Source organism: Drosophila novamexicana, unplaced genomic scaffold, assembly GCF_003285875.2.
Source record: "Drosophila novamexicana strain 15010-1031.04,08,12 unplaced genomic scaffold, DnovRS2.1 tig00001415-arrow-arrow-pilon, whole genome shotgun sequence".
NCBI classification, from domain to species: domain Eukaryota; kingdom Metazoa; phylum Arthropoda; class Insecta; order Diptera; family Drosophilidae; genus Drosophila; species Drosophila novamexicana.
In genome coordinates this window covers 653,000-673,792 of record NW_020824856.1, presented here as the reverse complement: position 1 = coordinate 673,792, position 20,793 = coordinate 653,000, and the positions used below count along the sequence as shown (strand labels likewise).

General features: G+C 35.8%; 1 protein-coding gene across 2 annotated transcripts in view; it reads right to left on the bottom strand.

The window, feature by feature from the left end:
* Positions 1–514: 514 nt before the first annotated feature.
* Positions 515–20,793, bottom strand: part of LOC115767586 (sodium/potassium/calcium exchanger 3) — a 29,310-nt gene continuing 9,031 nt past the window's right edge. The window contains exons 2-7 of one of the 2 annotated variants that reach the window (XM_030711873.1): positions 3,715–3,852; positions 2,464–2,771; positions 2,171–2,402; positions 1,958–2,104; positions 1,395–1,733; positions 515–1,334 (exon numbers count right to left, since the gene is read on the bottom strand). In XM_030711873.1, coding sequence (XP_030567733.1) covers positions 1,015–1,334; positions 1,395–1,733; positions 1,958–2,104; positions 2,171–2,402; positions 2,464–2,771; positions 3,715–3,852 — 1,484 coding nt within the window. In that variant the 3' untranslated portion in view covers positions 515–1,014. Of the gene's footprint in view, positions 1,335–1,394; positions 1,734–1,957; positions 2,403–2,463; positions 2,772–3,714; positions 3,853–20,793 lie in introns of both variants that reach the window. The other variant, XM_030711872.1, reaches the window with a different exon arrangement.

The following is a 20,793-nucleotide window of genomic DNA, read 5'->3' as shown; positions in this document are numbered from 1 at the left end:
CGTTAAAAATCACAATTGTTAATATTTGTCGTTAAATGTATTTATAAATTAATAACAAACGGTATTTGTGTAGATGTTTAGATGTACAGTAACGGTAACGGTAATGGTAACGGTAACAATAGAGTCCACACATTATGGAATATCAACAGTGATAATACACGGGCACACTATCAATACCCTGTGCACATAATTAAGGAAAGTCTGGCCGGTGGCCATAAATATCGCAGGGCACTTACGTAATCGTACTTGTAGTTAGTTATAGTCAGTAAATATATATATATATATATGCACAATGATTGACGTATATAAATACATATAACATTTGGTTTCTAAGTGGTAATTCGCTTGAAGTTTGTTTAGCTACAGTAGAATGTCGCGCTTTGGTACCAGTTTTAAATTTGTGACGTTTGCAGAGCCTTTGGGGTAGGGTTTTATAAATAGTGTACAACAGGATAGTTAGTTACCATCGATTATTTATACCTAAACAGTAGACAGTCTTAAGGAGTACCTAAGCTAGACAAGCAAAAAAAAAAAACAAAAAAGTAATTGTATAATAAGAACGTATGACATTAATTGAGCTTGATATTTTAGGTTAGGTTGAAGTAGAGTAAGTTTTTGTGTAAATCTCCGTCGTCGTTGTTCGTTTTCTCTTAGGTGGCAACCCTAAAATAATACGTTTGCTTGACATTTAAGCCAAATTTGATAGCCTGAATTAGTATTTGGTTCATCATATAAACTCGCACTGAGAGCAATACCCAACATTTTTGGCAACCAATGTCATAAGCCCCATTATCGCGATATGTATATACATATTAAAACTAACGCAACTCCAAGATCTCGCATGTACACATAAATATTTAACAATTAGAACGGAAAAGCTTAACCGAATCCACGTCTGGCAGCGTGCTGCTCTGGTGCCAGCCAGAAGCTCGATGGCATACAACTTTAACACGAATACCGAATATCGAACTGGAATTGGAACTCGAACTGGAACTGGAGCTCGTGTTGTGGTTATTAGCTGCTGCAGTCCATGGGAAAGAACACGTTCATCTCGATCAGGATCTGCAGCACAATAAATACCGTATAGACGCTGAACAGGGCAATGCCCACGCGCTTGGTTAAACGATATCCGCTGCAGCTGAGCACGATGAATAGGGCGATGGTGCAGAAGATCAGGATCAATATATTGTACTCGATGCCCTGGGTGCCCACCTGCTGTTTCTCGCCGGTGCCATAGTTGATGCAGTTCTTTACGAACCAGGGCACGCCCAGGGACAACAGGATCGCCAATGAATTGGCGCCCAGCGAATTCGAAACGCCAATGCCATTCTCGCCTAGAAATCCACGAGATTAGTAGTACCAAATGTGGGCGACTCTAGAATCAATTTGCTTACCATTTCGCAGCGATATAAGGCTGGAAACCGCCTCAGGCATTGTGGAGCCGGCGGCCAGAAAGGTGAGACCCATCACAATAGTGGGCACACGTATGGCCACACCGAAAGCCGTCAACATCCAGACAATCAGATAGGCATTGAGGCCAATGCAAATGATGCACATGATAAAGGACAACGGATACAATCTGCGATGCCGCATGGGATGTGGAATCACCATGCGCAGAACTAGCTTAATCGGGAACGTAAAGACCCACCAGCATTTCATGAAGGTTGTGGCGCCGTGTGGAAAGGCGAAAATGCTTCTCGGCAGCTGATCGTCATCGTCATCCTCGCCGTTCCCTGGGGAGACACGAAAAAAAAGAGAAACAAAATGAATGTGTTGTAAAGCGCATTAAAAAGGGAAGCGATAACAAGCGATAACGATAGCAATTATCGAGATCTCTATAAGCTCGCATTACAACTGTCAAGATAGCAGCTCTTTTTTTCTGGCAGCGGAACCAGTAAAACCATTTGGAGCTGAACTTTTTGAATTTCCTGAAATAAGCTTTAGAATTCACACTTACAATTCTTGGAGTGCGTCAAATTGGCCGTAGACGACATGGATGAGGTATTCTCCGGAAAATTGACCACAAACAGCCCGTCGCCGGACAGAGGATCCTTTTTCAGCGGCAGCTGCGCCTTGGCACTGTTCTCAGGTGGTTCCGTGAGATCTATTGGAAGGATGCAAATGTTCCTCAACTGATTCCCCGGGTAATCGTAGAGTCGGGTGTACTTACCGTAACGCGTGGAGAAGCAACAGTTCATGCGATCCTCGATAAAGACGCGTATGGCAGGCATAAACTTGTTGTTGTTGAATGTGATCAGATAGTAGAGCACCAGGAAGCCCATCATGACGCACGATTCCACAAAGCTGATGCTGCCGCCCCAGGCGAGCACCAGCAAAACGATCGTGTTGAAGATGTAGATGAAGCAATCCCTGGCTATGGGCCACCAGTCCAGCTGCACTGGCTGCAATCCAATCAATTGATACAGTAAGTACACGCTAAAACGGCTGCCCAGCAATATTTACCTTGTTGATGGCCAGGGCGGCAAGTCCGGCGACGCCAAGTGTGTTGAACATCAGCGAGCCAATTATGGTGCCCAGTCCCATGTCCGACTCCAGAATGAGTGTACTTATCGTGTTCGTAAAGAACTCGGGCATCGAGGTGGCCGTGGCCATAAACGTGGCTGCCGCCACATCCTTGGACAGATGCAGATCCTCACAGATGCACTCGACGGTGGGCAGAAAGTAGTCATTGCATATGATGGCCAGCAATATGAAGAAATAGATCGCGGCGAATACGTGCAGCACGACCCAGCCCTGACGCAGCTGCTCCACTGTGTTCGGACAAGAGAATATTACAATTCAATTGGGATTTCACTTCTTTTGTTTTGTTTAACTTTTAAATGGATTTTGGGAAGGTGCATAGCAAATTTGCAGAGCGTAATCCCAATGGAGCCCGAGTTTTAGATAGCTAGGCGAGGCTTGGCCAAATTCGGGCAAATTTCAGACCCAAGTTTCTATTGTATAACTATTCAAGATTGAGATGTGGAGATAAAGAAGGGCAGAACAAGATACCCCACTAACACAGTTACAGGGCATAAAGATTCTATTGGCATATCATGCAGATACGTAGATTTTTTGTTTTGCCGAGTTTGACGCTCGAAGTATGCGTATCTGTCATGTTCCAAGTATTGTAGTTTAATTAAAGGTTTTTCACGACTTGGCCGCGATAAGGCGCACGATTTGAAGAGCAGCAAAGAGATATAGTATATATACATATATATATATATATATATAGTGTATATACGCGGATATGTGTGTACATAGAAGATACCGAGTCGAGAGCACGGACTCGACCCGTTGCGCTGTGGAAATAGACAATCTGGCGGACTGAGGTGGCGTAGGAAGGGGGGGGGGGGGGGGGGGGGGGGGGCTGTTCGGTTTCTGGTTTCTGGTTCATATGCGAGAAGCTCCCAGTGTAAACACATTTGCGGCGACTGATTTATTGGCCCATTGAGTTTCATTTTTGCCGCTTATCGGCGCACTTGTATTGACCCTGGCCCAGTGATAAGTGATAAGACCGGACCCAGCAGGAAGACCATTGACCAATGCCACATGGTCAGCAAGTTCAAGACAATGACAATCTAACTCCCAAATCCGAAGGCTTCTCGAGCGGCACAGCCCGTTTCGTTATCGGACCGAAACTAGTGCTAGCTGAGCTGGTTCTTTCAATTGGAGGAGCTCTTCGGTTGCCCAATGGATACGTATTTTACATACCTGTAAATATATCCGGAAATTCATCTAGTGGCGCATCCTGCTCCTGGCCAGGGCATGTGGCACGCGGCAGGATATCGTACAGCAGCTGCTCATCCAAATATCTGAGCGATGATTCCAGGAAGCTCGTTTCATTATTTGCTGTCAAACGAAGAGCAGAAGAATATTTATATTTTATTTATATAGAAATCATCTGTCTCTCTCTCTCTCTCTCTCTCTCTCTCTCTCTCTCTATCTATCTATATGTCTTTATATAGTATATGGGCGCCATAATATAGATAAAAGGCATTCAGTGGGCTAATGAAAACTCTGATAAGATTGAAGCTGCAACCCTGAAAATCATAAATGCACAATTTTTTAACTAACATGCAAATTGTCTGACACGCTGCAGTCATGCGTATGCGACTGGCAGATACCCTAGATCCCAGGGTTTCATCATTTCTGAGTTTATTTACATTTTTTTTTGGATGTAGCTTAAAGTAATGTAGCTATAAATAAATCATATTCCGTACTGGAATTACTTAAGAAAATCTTAAGTGTTTATTTAATAAACTTGTGTTGAATATGAAATACAATTTTCTTAAATTATGCATAGTTAATGTTACCATGGAAGAATCGTACTTAACAAAAATGTTGATTTACCACGTGCATTTCTGATTTGATTGAATGCCAATTGATGGCAGGGATCCGTACGAATACATCATCAAATAAGGTCATCTTTTGGAACGTCATATCTCCAAGCGGAGTTATGTCGTTTTGGAACGTCATATCTCCAAGCGGAGTTATGTCGTTTTGGAACGTCATATCTCCGCGCGGAGCTATGTCGTTTTGGAACGTCATATCTGGGTCAAATTTTTTATATTCATGTTTTTGATGCCAATCGATAATACTGATCCTTACAAGTCCAAAATGGCATAAAATTCCAAAATCGGGCATTATTTGGGCGAGATATTCCAAAAAAATCATCAAAAAGGGCTGACTTTACAAATGAATCGTTGTTGGGACCACAACTTTGTGTAACACATCGATCGTTGATTTGTTTGAACGCCATTTTATAGTAGGGATCCGTACGAATTCAAAATGGTATAACATTTGAAAATCAGCCCATATTTTCCCGAGATATTCAAAAAAAAACATCAAAAAAGTTTTGATTTTCGAACCTACCCCGATTTTGATAAAAAACGTGATGTAACCCCTTGCTTTTTTGGTCAATTTGGGTCAAAATTTAGATTTCTATCTTTTTGATACCACTCGATAATACTGATCCTTACGAGTCCAAAATGACATAAAATTCCAAAATCGGGCATTATTTGGCCGAGATATTCCAAAAAAATCATCAAATAGGGCTGACTTTACAAATGAATCGTTTTTGGGACCACAACTTTTTGTAACCCATCGATTTTTGATTTGTTTGAATGCCATATTATAGTAGGGATCCGTACGAATTCTAAATGGTATAACATTTGAAAATCAGCCCATATTTTCCCGAGATATTCAAAAAAAATCATCAAAAAAGTTTTGATTTTGATTTTTGACCCAGATATGACGTTCCAAAACGACATAACTCCGCTTGGAGATATGTCGTTTTAGAACGTCATATCTCCAAGCGGAGTTATGTCGTTTTTTACAAATGAATCGTTTTTGGGACCACAACTTTTTGTAACCCATCGATTTTTGATTTATTTGGATGCCATTTTATAGTAGGGATCCGTACGAATTTAAAATGGTATAACATTTGAAAATCAGCCCATATTTTCCCGAGATATTCAAAAAAAATCATCAAAAAAGTTTTGATTTTCGAACCTACCCCGATTTTGATAAAAAACGTGATGTAACCCCTTGCTTTTTTGGTCAATTTGGGTCAAATTTTTTATATTCATGTTTTTGATGCCAATCGATAATACTGATCCTTACAAGTCCAAAATGGCATAAAATTCCAAAATCGGGCATTATTTGGCCGAGATATTCCAAAAAAATCATCAAATAGGGCTGACTTTACAAATGAATCGTTTTTGGGACCACAACTTTTTGTAACCCATCGATTTTTGATTTGTTTGGATGCCATTTTATAGTAGGGATCCGTACGAATTTAAAATGGTATAACATTTGAAAATCAGCCCATATTTTCCCGAGATATTCAAAAAAAATCATCAAAAAAGTTTTGATTTTCGAACCTACCCCGATTTTGATAAAAAACGTGATGTAACCCCTTGCTTTTTTGGTCAATTTGGGTCAAATTTTTATATTCATGTTTTTGATGCCAATCGATAATACTGATCCTTACGAGTCCAAAATGACATAAAATTCCAAAATCGGGCATTATTTGGCCGAGATTTTCCAAAAAAATCATCAAATAAGGCTGACTTTACAAATGAATCGTTTTTGGGACCACACCTTTTTGTAACCCATCGATTTTTGATTTGTTTGGATGCCATTTTATAGTAGGGATCCGTACGAATTCAAAATGGTATAACATTGGAAAATCAGCCCATATTTTCACGAGATACTAAAAAAAAAACATCAAAAAAGTTTTGATTTTCGAACCTACCCCGATTTTGATAAAAAACGTGATGTAACCCCTTGCTTTTTTGGTCAATTTGGGTCAAAATTTAGATTTCTATCTTTTTGATACCACTCGATAATACTGATCCTTACGAGTCCAAAATGACATAAAATTCCAAAATCGGGCATTATTTGGCCGAGATATTCCAAAAAAATCATCAAGTAGGGCTGACTTTACAAATGAATCGTTTTTGGGACCACACCTTTTTGTAACCCATCGATTTATGATTTGTTTGAATGCCATTTTATAGTAGGGATCCGTACGAATTCAAAATGGTATAACAATTGAAAATCAGCCCATATTTTCCCGAGATATTCAAAAAAAATCATCAAAAAAGTTTTGATTTTGATTTCTGACCCAGATATGACGTTCCAAAACGACTCCGCTTGGAGATATGTCGTTTTGGAACGTCATATCTCCAAGCGGAGTTATGTCGTTTTTTACAAATGAATCGTTTTTGGGACCACACCTTTTTGTAACCCATCCATTTTTGATTTGTTTGAATGCCATTTTATAGTAGGGATCCGTCCGAATTCAAAAAGGTATACCATTTCAAAATCAGCCCATATTTTCCCGAGATATTCAAAAAAAATCATCAAAAAAGTTTTGATTTTGATTTCTGACCCAGATATGACGTTCCAAAACGACTCCGCTTGGAGATATGTCGTTTTGGAACGTCATATCTCCAAGCGGAGTTATGTCGTTTTTTACAAATGAATCGTTTTTGGGACCACACCTTTTTGTAACCCATCCATTTTTGATTTGTTTGAATGCCATTTTATAGTAGGGATCCGTCCGAATTCAAAAAGGTATAACATTTCAAAATCAGCTGATATTTCCCCGAGATATTCAAAAAAAATCATCAAAAAAGTTTTGATTTTGATTTCTGACCCAGATATGACGTTCCAAAACGACTCCGCTTGGAGATATGACGTTCCAAAACGACATATCTCCAAGCGGAGTTATGTCGTTTTTTACAAATGAATCGTTTTTGGGACCACACCTTTTTGTAACCCATCCATTTTTGATTTGTTTGAATGCCATTTTATAGTAGGGATCCGTCCGAATTCAAAAAGGTATAACATTTCAAAATCAGCTGATATTTCCCCGAGATATTCAAAAAAAATCATAAAAAATGTTTTGATTTTCGAACCTACCCCGATTTTGATAAAAAACGTGATGTAACCCCTTGCTTTTTTGGTCAATTTGGGTCAAATTTTTTATATTCATGTTTTTGATGCCAATCGATAATACTGATCCTTACAAGTCCAAAATGGCATAAAATTCCAAAATCGGGCATTATGTGGCCGAAATATTCCAAAAAAATCATCAAATAGGGCTGACTTTACAAATGAATCGTTTTTGGGATCACAACTTTTTGTAACCCATCGATTTTTGATTTGTTTGGATGCCATTTTATAGTAGTTTTATAACGTGATGTAACCCCTTTCTTTTTTGGTCAATTTGGGTCAAAATTTAGATTTCTATCTTTTTGATGCCACTCGATAATACTGATCCTTACGAGTCCAAAATGACATAAAATTCCAAAATCGGGCATTATTTGGCCGAGATATTCCAAAAAAATCAATAAGTAGGGCTGACTTTACAAATGAATCGTTTTTGGGACCACAACTTTTTGTAACCCAACGATTTTTGATTTGTTTGAATGCCATTTTATAGTAGGGATCCGTACGAATTCAAAATGGTATAACATTTGAAAATCAGCCCATATTTTCCCGAGATATTCAAAAAAAATCATCAAAAAAGTTTTGATTTTGATTTCTGACCCAGATATGACGTTCCAAAACGACATAACTCCGCTTGGATATATGTCGTTTTGGAACGTCATATCTCCAAGCGGAGTTATGTCGTTTTTTACAAATGAATCGTTTTTGGGACCACACCTTTTTGTAACCCATCGATTTTTGATTTGTTTGAATGCCATTTTATAGTAGGGATCCGTCCGAATTCAAAAAGGTATACCATTTCAAAATCAGCTGATATTTTCCCGAGATATTAAAAAAAATCATCAAAAATGTTTTGATTTTCGAACCTACCCCGATTTTGATAAAAAACGTGATGTAACCCCTTGCTTTTTTGGTCAATTTGGGTCAAATTTTAGATTTCTATCTTTTTGATGCCACTCGATAATACTGATCCTTACGAGTCCAAAATGACATAAAATTCCAAAATCGGGCATTATTTGGCCGAGATATTCCAAAAAAAATCATCAAATAGGGTTGACTTTACAAATGAATCGTTTTTGGGACCACAACTTTTTGTAACCCATCGATTTTTGATTTATTTGGATGCCATTTTATAGTAGGGATCCGTACGAATTTAAAATGGTATAACATTTGAAAATCAGCCCATATTTTCCCGAGATATTCAAAAAAAATCATCAAAAAAGTTTTGATTTTCGAACCTACCCCGATTTTGATAAAAAACGTGATGTAACCCCTTGCTTTTTTGGTCAATTTGGGTCAAATTTTTTATATTCATGTTTTTGATGCCAATCGATAATACTGATCCTTACAAGTCCAAAATGGCATAAAATTCCAAAATCGGGCATTATTTGGCCGAGATTTTCCAAAAAAATCATCAAATAAGGCTGACTTTACAAATGAATCGTTTTTGGGACCACACCTTTTTGTAACCCATCGATTTTTGATTTGTTTGGATGCCATTTTATAGTAGGGATCCGTACGAATTCAAAATGGTATAACATTTGAAAATCAGCCCATATTTTCACGAGATATTAAAAAAAAAACATCAAAAAAGTTTTGATTTTCGAACCTACCCCGATTTTGATAAAAAACGTGATGTAACCCCTTGCTTTTTTGGTCAAATTGGGGCAAATTTTTTATATTCATGTTTTTGATGCCAATCGATAATACTGATCCTTACGAGTCCAAAATGGCATAAAATTCCAAAATCGGGCATTATTTGGCCGAGATATTCCAAAAAAATCATCAAGTAGGGCTGACTTTACAAATGAATCGTTTTTGGGACCACACCTTTTTGTAACCCATCGATTTTTGATTTGTTTGAATGCCTTTTTATAGTAGGGATCCGTCCGAATTCAAAAAGGTATAACATTTCAAAATCAGCTGATATTTCCCCGAGATATTCAAAAAAAATCATAAAAAATGTTTTGATTTTCGAATCTACCCCGATTTTGATAAAAAACGTGATGTAACCCCTTGCTTTTTTGGTCAATTTGGGTTAAAATTTAGATTTCTACCTTTTTGATACCACTCGATAATACTGATCCTTACGAGTCCAAAATGACATAAAATTCCAAAATCGGGCATTATTTGGCCGAGATATTCCAAAAAAATCATCAAGTAGGGCTGACTTTACAAATGAATCGTTTTTGGGACCACACCTTTTTGTAACCCATCGATTTATGATTTGTTTGAATGCCATTTTATAGTAGGGATCCGTACGAATTCAAAATGGTATAACAATTGAAAATCAGCCCATATTTTCCCGAGATATTCAAAAAAAATCATCAAAAAAGTTTTGATTTTCGAACCTACCCCGATTTTGATAAAAAACGTGATGTAACCCCTTGCTTTTTTGGTCAATTTGGGTCAAAATTTAGATTTCTATCTTTTTGATGCCACTCGATAATACTGATCCTTACGAGTCCAAAAATGACATAAAATTCCAAAATCGGGCATTATTTGGCCGAGATATTCCAAAAAAATCATCAAATAGGGCTGACTTTACAAATGAATCGTTTTTGGGACCACAACATTTTGTAACCCATCGATTTTTGATTTGTTTGGATGCCATTTTATAGTGGGGATCCGTACGAATTCAAAATGGTATAACATTTGAAAATCAGCCCATATTTTCCCGAGATATTCAAAAAAAACATCAAAAAAGTTTTGATTTTCGAACCTACCCCGATTTTGATAAAAAACGTGATGTAACCCCTTGCTTTTTTGGTCAATTTGGGTCAAAATTTAGATTTCTATCTTTTTGATGCCACTCGATAATACTGATCCTTACGAGTCCAAAATGACATAAAATTCCAAAATCGGGCATTATTTGGCCGAGATATTCCAAAAAAATCATCAAGTAGGGCTGACTTTATAAATGAATCGTTTTTGGGACCACAACTTTTTGTAACCCATCGATTTTTGATTTGTTTGGATGCCATTTTATAGTAGGGATCCGTACGAATTCAAAATGGTATAACATTTGAAAATCAGCCCATATTTTCCCGAGATATTCAAAAAAAATCATCAAAAAAGTTTTGATTTTGATTTCTGACCCAGATATGACGTTCCAAAACGACTCCGCTTGGAGATATGTCGTTTTGGAACGTCATATCTCCAAGCGGAGTTATGTCGTTTTTTACAAATGAATCGTTTTTGGGACCACACCTTTTTGTAACCCATCCATTTTTGATTTGTTTGAATGCCATTTTATAGTAGGGATCCGTCCGAATTCAAAAAGGTATACCATTTCAAAATCAGCCCATATTTTCCCGAGATATTCAAAAAAAATCATCAAAAAAGTTTTGATTTTGATTTCTGACCCAGATATGACGTTCCAAAACGACTCCGCTTGGAGATATGTCGTTTTGGAACGTCATATCTCCAAGCGGAGTTATGTCGTTTTTTACAAATGAATCGTTTTTGGGACCACACCTTTTTGTAACCCATCCATTTTTGATTTGTTTGAATGCCATTTTATAGTAGGGATCCGTCCGAATTCAAAAAGGTATAACATTTCAAAATCAGCTGATATTTCCCCGAGATATTCAAAAAAAATCATAAAAAATGTTTTGATTTTCGAACCTACCCCGATTTTGATAAAAAACGTGATGTAACCCCTTGCTTTTTTGGTCAATTTGGGTCAAAATTTAGATTTCTATCTTTTTGATGCCACTCGATAATACTGATCCTTACGAGTCCAAAATGACATAAAATTCCAAAATCGGGCATTATTTGGCCGAGATATTCCAAAAAAATCATCAAGTAGGGCTGACTTTATAAATGAATCGTTTTTGGGACCACAACTTTTTGTAACCCATCGATTTTTGATTTGTTTGGATGCCATTTTATAGTAGGGATCCGTACGAATTCAAAATGGTATAACATTTGAAAATCAGCCCATATTTTCCCGAGATATTCAAAAAAAATCATCAAAAAAGTTTTGATTTTGATTTCTGACCCAGATATGACGTTCCAAAACGACTCCGCTTGGAGATATGTCGTTTTGGAACGTCATATCTCCAAGCGGAGTTATGTCGTTTTTTACAAATGAATCGTTTTTGGGACCACACCTTTTTGTAACCCATCCATTTTTGATTTGTTTGAATGCCATTTTATAGTAGGGATCCGTCCGAATTCAAAAAGGTATACCATTTCAAAATCAGCCCATATTTTCCCGAGATATTCAAAAAAAATCATCAAAAAAGTTTTGATTTTGATTTCTGACCCAGATATGACGTTCCAAAACGACTCCGCTTGGAGATATGTCGTTTTGGAACGTCATATCTCCAAGCGGAGTTATGTCGTTTTTTACAAATGAATCGTTTTTGGGACCACACCTTTTTGTAACCCATCCATTTTTGATTTGTTTGAATGCCATTTTATAGTAGGGATCCGTCCGAATTCAAAAAGGTATAACATTTCAAAATCAGCTGATATTTCCCCGAGATATTCAAAAAAAATCATCAAAAAAGTTTTGATTTTGATTTCTGACCCAGATATGACGTTCCAAAACGACTCCGCTTGGAGATATGTCGTTTTGGAACGTCATATCTCCAAGCGGAGTTATGTCGTTTTTTACAAATGAATCGTTTTTGGGATCACAACTTTTTGTAACCCATCGATTTTTGATTTGTTTGGATGCCATTTTATAGTAGGGATCCGTACGAATTTAAAATGGTATAACATTTGAAAATCAGCCCATATTTTCCCGAGATATTAAAAAAAAATCATCAAAAAAGTTTTGATTTTGATTTCTGACCCAGATATGACGTTCCAAAACGACTCCGCTTGGAGATATGTCGTTTTGGAACGTCATATCTCCAAGCGGAGTTATGTCGTTTTTTACAAATGAATCGTTTTTGGGACCACACCTTTTTGTAACCCATCCATTTTTGATTTGTTTGAATGCCATTTTATAGTAGGGATCCGTCCGAATTCAAAAAGGTATAACATTTCAAAATCAGCCCATATTTTCCCGAGATATTAAAAAAAAAACATCAAAAAAGTTTTGATTTTCGAACCTACCCCGATTTTGATAAAAAACGTGATGTAACCCCTTGCTTTTTTGGTCAATTTGGGTCAAAATTTAGATTTCTATCTTTTTGATACCACTCGATAATACTGATCCTTACGAGTCCAAAATGACATAAAATTCCAAAATCGGGCATTATTTGGCCGAGATATTCCAAAAAAATCATCAAGTAGGGCTGACTTTACAAATGAATCGTTTTTGGGACCACACCTTTATGTAACCCATCGATTTTTGATTTGTTTGAATGCCTTTTTATAGTAGGGATCCGTCCGAATTCAAAAAGGTATAACATTTCAAAATCAGCTGATATTTCCCCGAGATATTCAAAAAAAATCATAAAAAATGTTTTGATTTTCGAATCTACCCCGATTTTGATAAAAAACGTGATGTAACCCCTTGCTTTTTTGGTCAATTTGGGTTAAAATTTAGATTTCTATCTTTTTGATACCACTCGATAATACTGATCCTTACGAGTCCAAAATGACATAAAATTCCAAAATCGGGCATTATTTGGCCGAGATATTCCAAAAAAATCATCAAGTAGGGCTGACTTTACAAATGAATCGTTTTTGGGACCACACCTTTTTGTAACCCATCGATTTATGATTTGTTTGAATGCCATTTTATAGTAGGGATCCGTACGAATTCAAAATGGTATAACAATTGAAAATCAGCCCATATTTTCCCGAGATATTAAAAAAAAATCATCAAAAAAGTTTTGATTTTCGAACCTACCCCGATTTTGATAAAAAACGTGATGTAACCCCTTGCTTTTTTGGTCAATTTGGGTCAAAATTTAGATTTCTATCTTTTTGATGCCACTCGATAATACTGATCCTTACGAGTCCAAAAATGACATAAAATTCCAAAATCGGGCATTATTTGGCCGAGATATTCCAAAAAAATCATCAAATAGGGCTGACTTTACAAATGAATCGTTTTTGGGACCACAACATTTTGTAACCCATCGATTTTTGATTTGTTTGGATGCCATTTTATAGTGGGGATCCGTACGAATTCAAAATGGTATAACATTTGAAATTCAGCCCATATTTTCCCGAGATATTCAAAAAAAATCATCAAAAAAGTTTTGATTTTGATTTCTGACCCAGATATGACGTTCCAAAACGACTCCGCTTGGAGATATGTCGTTTTGGAACGTCATATCTCCAAGCGGAGTTATGTCGTTTTTTACAAATGAATCGTTTTTGGGACCACACCTTTTTGTAACCCATCCATTTTTGATTTGTTTGAATGCCATTTTATAGTAGGGATCCGTCCGAATTCAAAAAGGTATAACATTTCAAAATCAGCTGATATTTCCCCGAGATATTCAAAAAAAATCATAAAAAATGTTTTGATTTTCGAACCTACCCCGATTTTGATAAAAAACGTGATGTAACCCCTTGCTTTTTTGGTCATTTTGGGTCAAATTTTTTATATTCATGTTTTTGATGCCAATCGATAATACTGATCCTTACAAGTCCAAAATGGCATAAAATTCCAAAATCGGGCATTATGTGGCCGAGATATTCCAAAAAAATCATCAAATAGGGCTGACTTTACAAATGAATCGTTTTTGGGATCACAACTTTTTGTAACCCATCGATTTTTGATTTGTTTGGATGCCATTTTATAGTAGGGATCCGTACGAATTTAAAATGGTATAACATTTGAAAATCAGCCCATATTTTCCCGAGATATTCAAAAAAATCATCAAAAAAGTTTTGATTTTCGAACCTACCCCGATTTTGATAAAAAACGTGATGTAACCCCTTGCTTTTTTGGTCATTTTGGGTCAAATTTTTTATATTCATGTTTTTGATGCCAATCGATAATACTGATCCTTACAAGTCCAAAATGGCATAAAATTCCAAAATCGGGCATTATGTGGCCGAGATATTCCAAAAAAATCATCAAATAGGGCTTACTATACAAATGAATCGTTTTTGGGATCACAACTTTTTGTAACCCATCGATTTTTGATTTGTTTGGATGCCATTTTATAGTAGGGATCCGTACAAATTCAAAATGGTATAACATTTGAAAATCAGCCCATATTTTCCCGAGATATTCAAAAAAAATCATCAAAAAAGTTTTGATTTTCGAACCTACCCCGATTTTGATAAAAAACGTGATGTAACCCCTTGCTTTTTTGGTCAATTTGGGTCAAATTTTTTATATTCATGTTTTTGATGCCAATCGATAATACTGATCCTTACAAGTCCAAAATGGCATAAAATTCCAAAATCGGGCATTATGTGGCCGAGATATTCCAAAAAAATCATCAAATAGGGCTGACTTTACAAATGAATCGTTTTTGGGATCACAACTTTTTGTAACCCATCGATTTTTGATTTGTTTGGATGCCATTTTATAGTAGGGATCCGTACGAGTTTAAAATGGTATAACATTTGAAAATCAGCCCATATTTTCCCGAGATATTCAAAAAAAATCATCAAAAAAGTTTTGATTTTCGAACCTACCCCGATTTTGATAAAAAACGTGATGTAACCCCTTGCTTTTTTGGTCATTTTGGGTCAAATTTTTTATATTCATGTTTTTGATGCCAATCGATAATACTGATCCTTACAAGTCCAAAATGGCATAAAATTCCAAAATCGGGCATTATTTGGGCGAGATATTCCAAAAAAATCATCAAATAAGGCTGACTTTACAAATGAATCGTTTTTGAGATCACAACTTTTTGTAACCCATCGATTTTTGATTTGTTTGGATGCCATTTTATAGTAGGGATCCGTACGAATTCAAAATGGTATAACATTTCAAAATCAGCCCATATTTTCCCGAGATATTAAAAAAATCATCAAAAAAGTTTTGATTTTCGAACCTACCCCGATTTTGATAAAAAACGTGATGTAACCCCTTGCTTTTTTGGTCAATTTGGGTCAAATTTTTTATATTCATCGATTGATGCCAATCGATAATACTGATCCTTACGAGTCCAAAATGACATAAAATTCCAAAATCGGGCATTATTTGGGCGAGATATTCCAAAAAAATCATCAAATAAGGCTGACTTTACAAATGAATCGTTTTTGGGATCACAACTTTTTGTAACCCATCGATTTTTGATTTGTTTGGATGCCATTTTATAGTAGGGATCCGTACAAATTCAAAATGGTATAACATTTGAAAATCAGCCCATATTTTCCCGAGATATTCAAAAAAAATCATCAAAAAAGTTTTGATTTTCGAACCTACCCCGATTTTGATAAAAAACGTGATGTAACCCCTTGCTTTTTTGGTCATTTTGGGTCAAATTTTTTATATTCATGTTTTTGATGCCAATCGATAATACTGATCCTTACAAGTCCAAAATGGCATAAAATTCCAAAATCGGGCATTATGTGGCCGAGATATTCCAAAAAAATCATCAAATAGGGCTTACTATACAAATGAATCGTTTTTGGGATCACAACTTTTTGTAACCCATCGATTTTTGATTTGTTTGGATGCCATTTTATAGTAGGGATCCGTACAAATTCAAAATGGTATAACATTTGAAAATCAGCCCATATTTTCCCGAGATATTCAAAAAAAATCATCAAAAAAGTTTTGATTTTCGAACCTACCCCGATTTTGATAAAAAACGTGATGTAACCCCTTGCTTTTTTGGTCAATTTGGGTCAAATTTTTTATATTCATGTTTTTGATGCCAATCGATAATACTGATCCTTACAAGTCCAAAATGGCATAAAATTCCAAAATCGGGCATTATGTGGCCGAGATATTCCAAAAAAATCATCAAATAGGGCTGACTTTACAAATGAATCGTTTTTGGGATCACAACTTTTTGTAACCCATCGATTTTTGATTTGTTTGGATGCCATTTTATAGTAGGGATCCGTACGAATTTAAAATGGTATAACATTTGAAAATCAGCCCATATTTTCACGAGATATTAAAAAAAAAACATCAAAAAAGTTTTGATTTTCGAACCTACCCCGATTTTGATAAAAAACGTGATGTAACCCCTTGCTTTTTTGGTCAATTTGGGTCAAAATTTAGATTTCTATCTTTTTGATGCCACTCGATAATACTGATCCTTACGAGTCCAAAATGACATAAAATTCCAAAATCGGGCATTATTTGGGCGAGATATTCCAAAAAAATCATCAAATAAGGCTGACTTTACAAATGAATCGTTTTTGGGATCACAACTTTTTGTAACCCATCGATTTTTGATTTGTTTGGATGCCATTTTATAGTAGGGATCCGTACAAATTCAAAATGGTATAACATTTCAAAATCAGCCCATATTTTCCCGAGATATTAAAAAAATCATCAAAAAAGTTTTGATTTTCGAACCTACCCCGATTTTGATAAAAAACGTGATGTAACCCCTTGCTTTTTTGGTCAATTTGGGTCAAATTTTTTATATTCATCGATTGATGCCAATCGATAATACTGATCCTTACGAGTCCAAAATGACATAAAATTCCAAAATCGGGCATTATTTGGGCGAGATATTCCAAAAAAATCATCAAATAAGGCTGACTTTACAAATGAATCGTTTTTGAGATCACAACTTTTTGTAACCCATCGATTTTTGATTTGTTTGGATGCCATTTTATAGTAGGGATCCGTACGAATTCAAAATGGTATAACATTTGAAAATCAGCCCATATTTTCACGAGATATTAAAAAAAAAACATCAAAAAAGTTTTGATTTTCGAACCTACCCCGATTTTGATAAAAAACGTGATGTAACCCCTTGCTTTTTTGGTCAATTTGGGTCAAAATTTAGATTTCTATCTTGTTGATGCCACTCGATAATACTGATCCTTACGAGTCCAAAATGACATAAAATTCCAAAATCGGGCATTATTTGGCCGAGATATTCCAAAAAAATCATCAAGTAGGGCTGACTTTACAAATGAATCGTTTTTGGGACCACAACTTTTTGTAACCCATCGATTTTTGATTTGTTTGGATGCCATTTTATAGTAGGGATCCGTACGAATTCAAAATGGTATAACATTTGAAAATCAGCCCATATTTTACCGAGATATTCAAAAAAATCATCAAAAAAGTTTTGATTTTGATTTCTGACCCAGATATGACGTTCCAAAACGACTCCGCTTGGAGATATGTCGTTTTGGAACGTCATATCTCCAAGCGGAGTTATGTCGTTTTTTACAAATGAATCGTTTTTGGGACCACACCTTTTTGTAACCCATCGATTTTTGATTTGTTTGAATGCCATTTTATAGTAGGGATCCGTCCGAATTCAAAAAGGTATAACATTTAAAAATCAGCTGATATTTCCCCGAGATATTCAAAAAAAATCATAAAAAATGTTTTGATTTTCGAACCTACCCCGATTTTGATAAAAAACGTGATGAACCCCTTGCTTTTTTGGTCAATTTGGGTCAAATTTTTTATATTCATGTTTTTGATGCCAATCGACAATACTGATCCTTACAAGCCCAAAATGGCATAAAATTCCAAAATCGGGCATTATTTGGCCGAGATATTCCAAAAAAATCATCAAATAGGGCTGACTTTACAAATGAATCGTTTTTGGGACCACAACTTTTTGTAACCCATCGATTTTTGATTTGTTTGGATGCCATTTTATAGTAGGGATCCGTACGAATTCAAAATGGTATAACATTTGAAAATCAGCCCATATTTTCCCGAGATATTCAAAAAAAAACATAAAAAAAGTTTTGATTTTCGAACCTACCCCGATTTTGATAAAAAACGTGATGAACCCCTTGCTTTTTTGGTCAATTTGGGTCAAATTTTTTATATTCATGTTTTTGATGCCAATCGACAATACTGATCCTTACAAGCCCAAAATGGCATAAAATTCCAAAATCGGGCATTATTTGGCCGAGATATTCCAAAAAAATCATCAAATAGGGCTGACTTTACAAATGAATCGTTTTTGGGACCACAACTTTTTGTAACCCATCGATTTTTGATTTGTTTGGATGCCATTTTATAGTAGGGATCCGTACGAATTCAAAATGGTATAACATTTGAAAATCAGCCCATATTTTCCCGAGATATTCAAAAAAAAACATAAAAAAAGTTTTGATTTTCGAACCTACCCCGATTTTGATAAAAAGCGTGATGAACCCCTTGCTTTTTTGGTCAATTTGGGTCAAATTTTTTATATTCATGTTTTTGATGCCAATCGACAATACTGATCCTTACAAGCCCAAAATGGCATAAAATTCCAAAATCGGGCATTATTTGGCCGAGATATTCCAAAAAAATCATCAAATAGGGCTGACTTTACAAATGAATCGTTTTTGGGACCACAACTTTTTGTAACCCATCGATTTTTGATTTGTTTGGATGCCATTTTATAGTAGGGATCCGTCCGAATTCAAAAAGGTATAACATTTAAAAATCAGCTGATATTTCCCCGAGATATTCAAAAAAAATCATAAAAAATGTTTTGATTTTCGAACCTACCCCGATTTTGATAAAAAACGTGATGAACCCCTTGCTTTTTTGGTCAATTTGGGTCAAATTTTTTATATTCATGTTTTTGATGCCAATCGACAATACTGATCCTTACAAGCCCAAAATGGCATAAAATTCCAAAATCGGGCATTATTTGGCCGAGATATTCCAAAAAAATCATCAAATAGGGCTGACTTTACAAATGAATCGTTTTTGGGACCACAACTTTTTGTAACCCATCGATTTTTGATTTGTTTGGATGCCATTTTATAGTAGGGATCCGTACGAATTCAAAATGGTATAACATTTCAAAATCAGCCCATATTTTCCCGAGATATTCAAAAAAAATCATCAAAAAAGTTTTGATTTTCGAACCTACCCCGACTTTGATAAAAAACGTGATGTAACCCCTTGCTTTTTGGTCAATTTGGGTCAAAATTTAGATTTCTATCTTTTTGATGCCACTCTATAATACTGATCCTTACGAGTCCAAAATGACATAAAATTCCAAAATCGGGCATTATTTGGCCGAGATATTCCAAAAAAATCATCAAATAGGGCTGACTTTACAAATGAATCGTTTTTGGGACCACACCTTTTTGTAACCCATCGATTTTTGATTTGTTTGAATGCCTTTTTATAGTAGGGATCCGTCCGAATTCAAAAAGGTATAACATTTCAAAATCAGCTGATATTTCCCCGAGATATTCAAAAAAAATCATAAAAAATGTTTTGATTTTCGAATCTACCCCGATTTTGATAAAAAACGTGATGTAACCCCTTGCTTTTTTGGTCAATTTGGGTCAAAATTTAGATTTCTATCTTTTTGATGCCACTCGATAATACTGATCCTTACGAGTCCAAAATGACATAAAATTCCAAAATCGGGCATTATTTGGCCGAGATATTCCAAAAAAATCATCAAGTAGGGCTGACTTTACAAATGAATCGTTTTTGGGACCACAACTTTTTGTAACCCATCGATTTTTGATTTGTTTGAATGCCATTTTATAGTAGGGATCCGTCCGAATTCAAAAAGGTATACCATTTCAAAATCAGCTGATATTTTCCCGAGATATTAAAAAAAATCATCAAAAATGTTTTGATTTTCGAACCTACCCCGATTTTGATAAAAAACGTGATGTAACCCCTTGCTTTTTTGGTCAATTTGGGTCAAATTTTTTATATTCATGTTTTTGATGCCAATCGATAATACTGATCCTTACAAGTCCAAAATGGTATAAAATTCCAAAATCGGGCATTATGTGGCCGAGATATTCCAAAAAAATCATCAAATAGGGCTGACTTTACAAATGAATCGTTTTTGGGATCACAACTTTTTGTAACCCATCGATTTTTGATTTGTTTGGATGCCATTTTATAGTAGGAATCCGTACGAATTCTAAATGGTATAACATTTGAAAATCAGCCCATATTTTCCCGAGATATTCAAAAAAAATCATCAAAAAAGTTTTGATTTTGATTTTTGACCCAGATATGACGTTCCAAAACGACATAACTCCGCTTGGAAATATGTCGTTTTGGAACGTCATATCTCCGCGCGGAGTTATTCGTACGGATCCCTACTATCATATGGCATTCAAAGAAATTAAAAATTGATGGTATAATCAACCTTTTTTGTTGATTTTTTTAGACTATCTCGGCCAAGTAATCTCAGAGTCCGAATGCTTCGACCCATACAAGAGACCTCGCTGATAGGTGTGTAGTCAGAAGGGACCTCCTCCAACCACGACACAGGAGAAGCCCCAGAGCCCACCGACTACCTACGTGACGATGCAGCCTTACTCAAA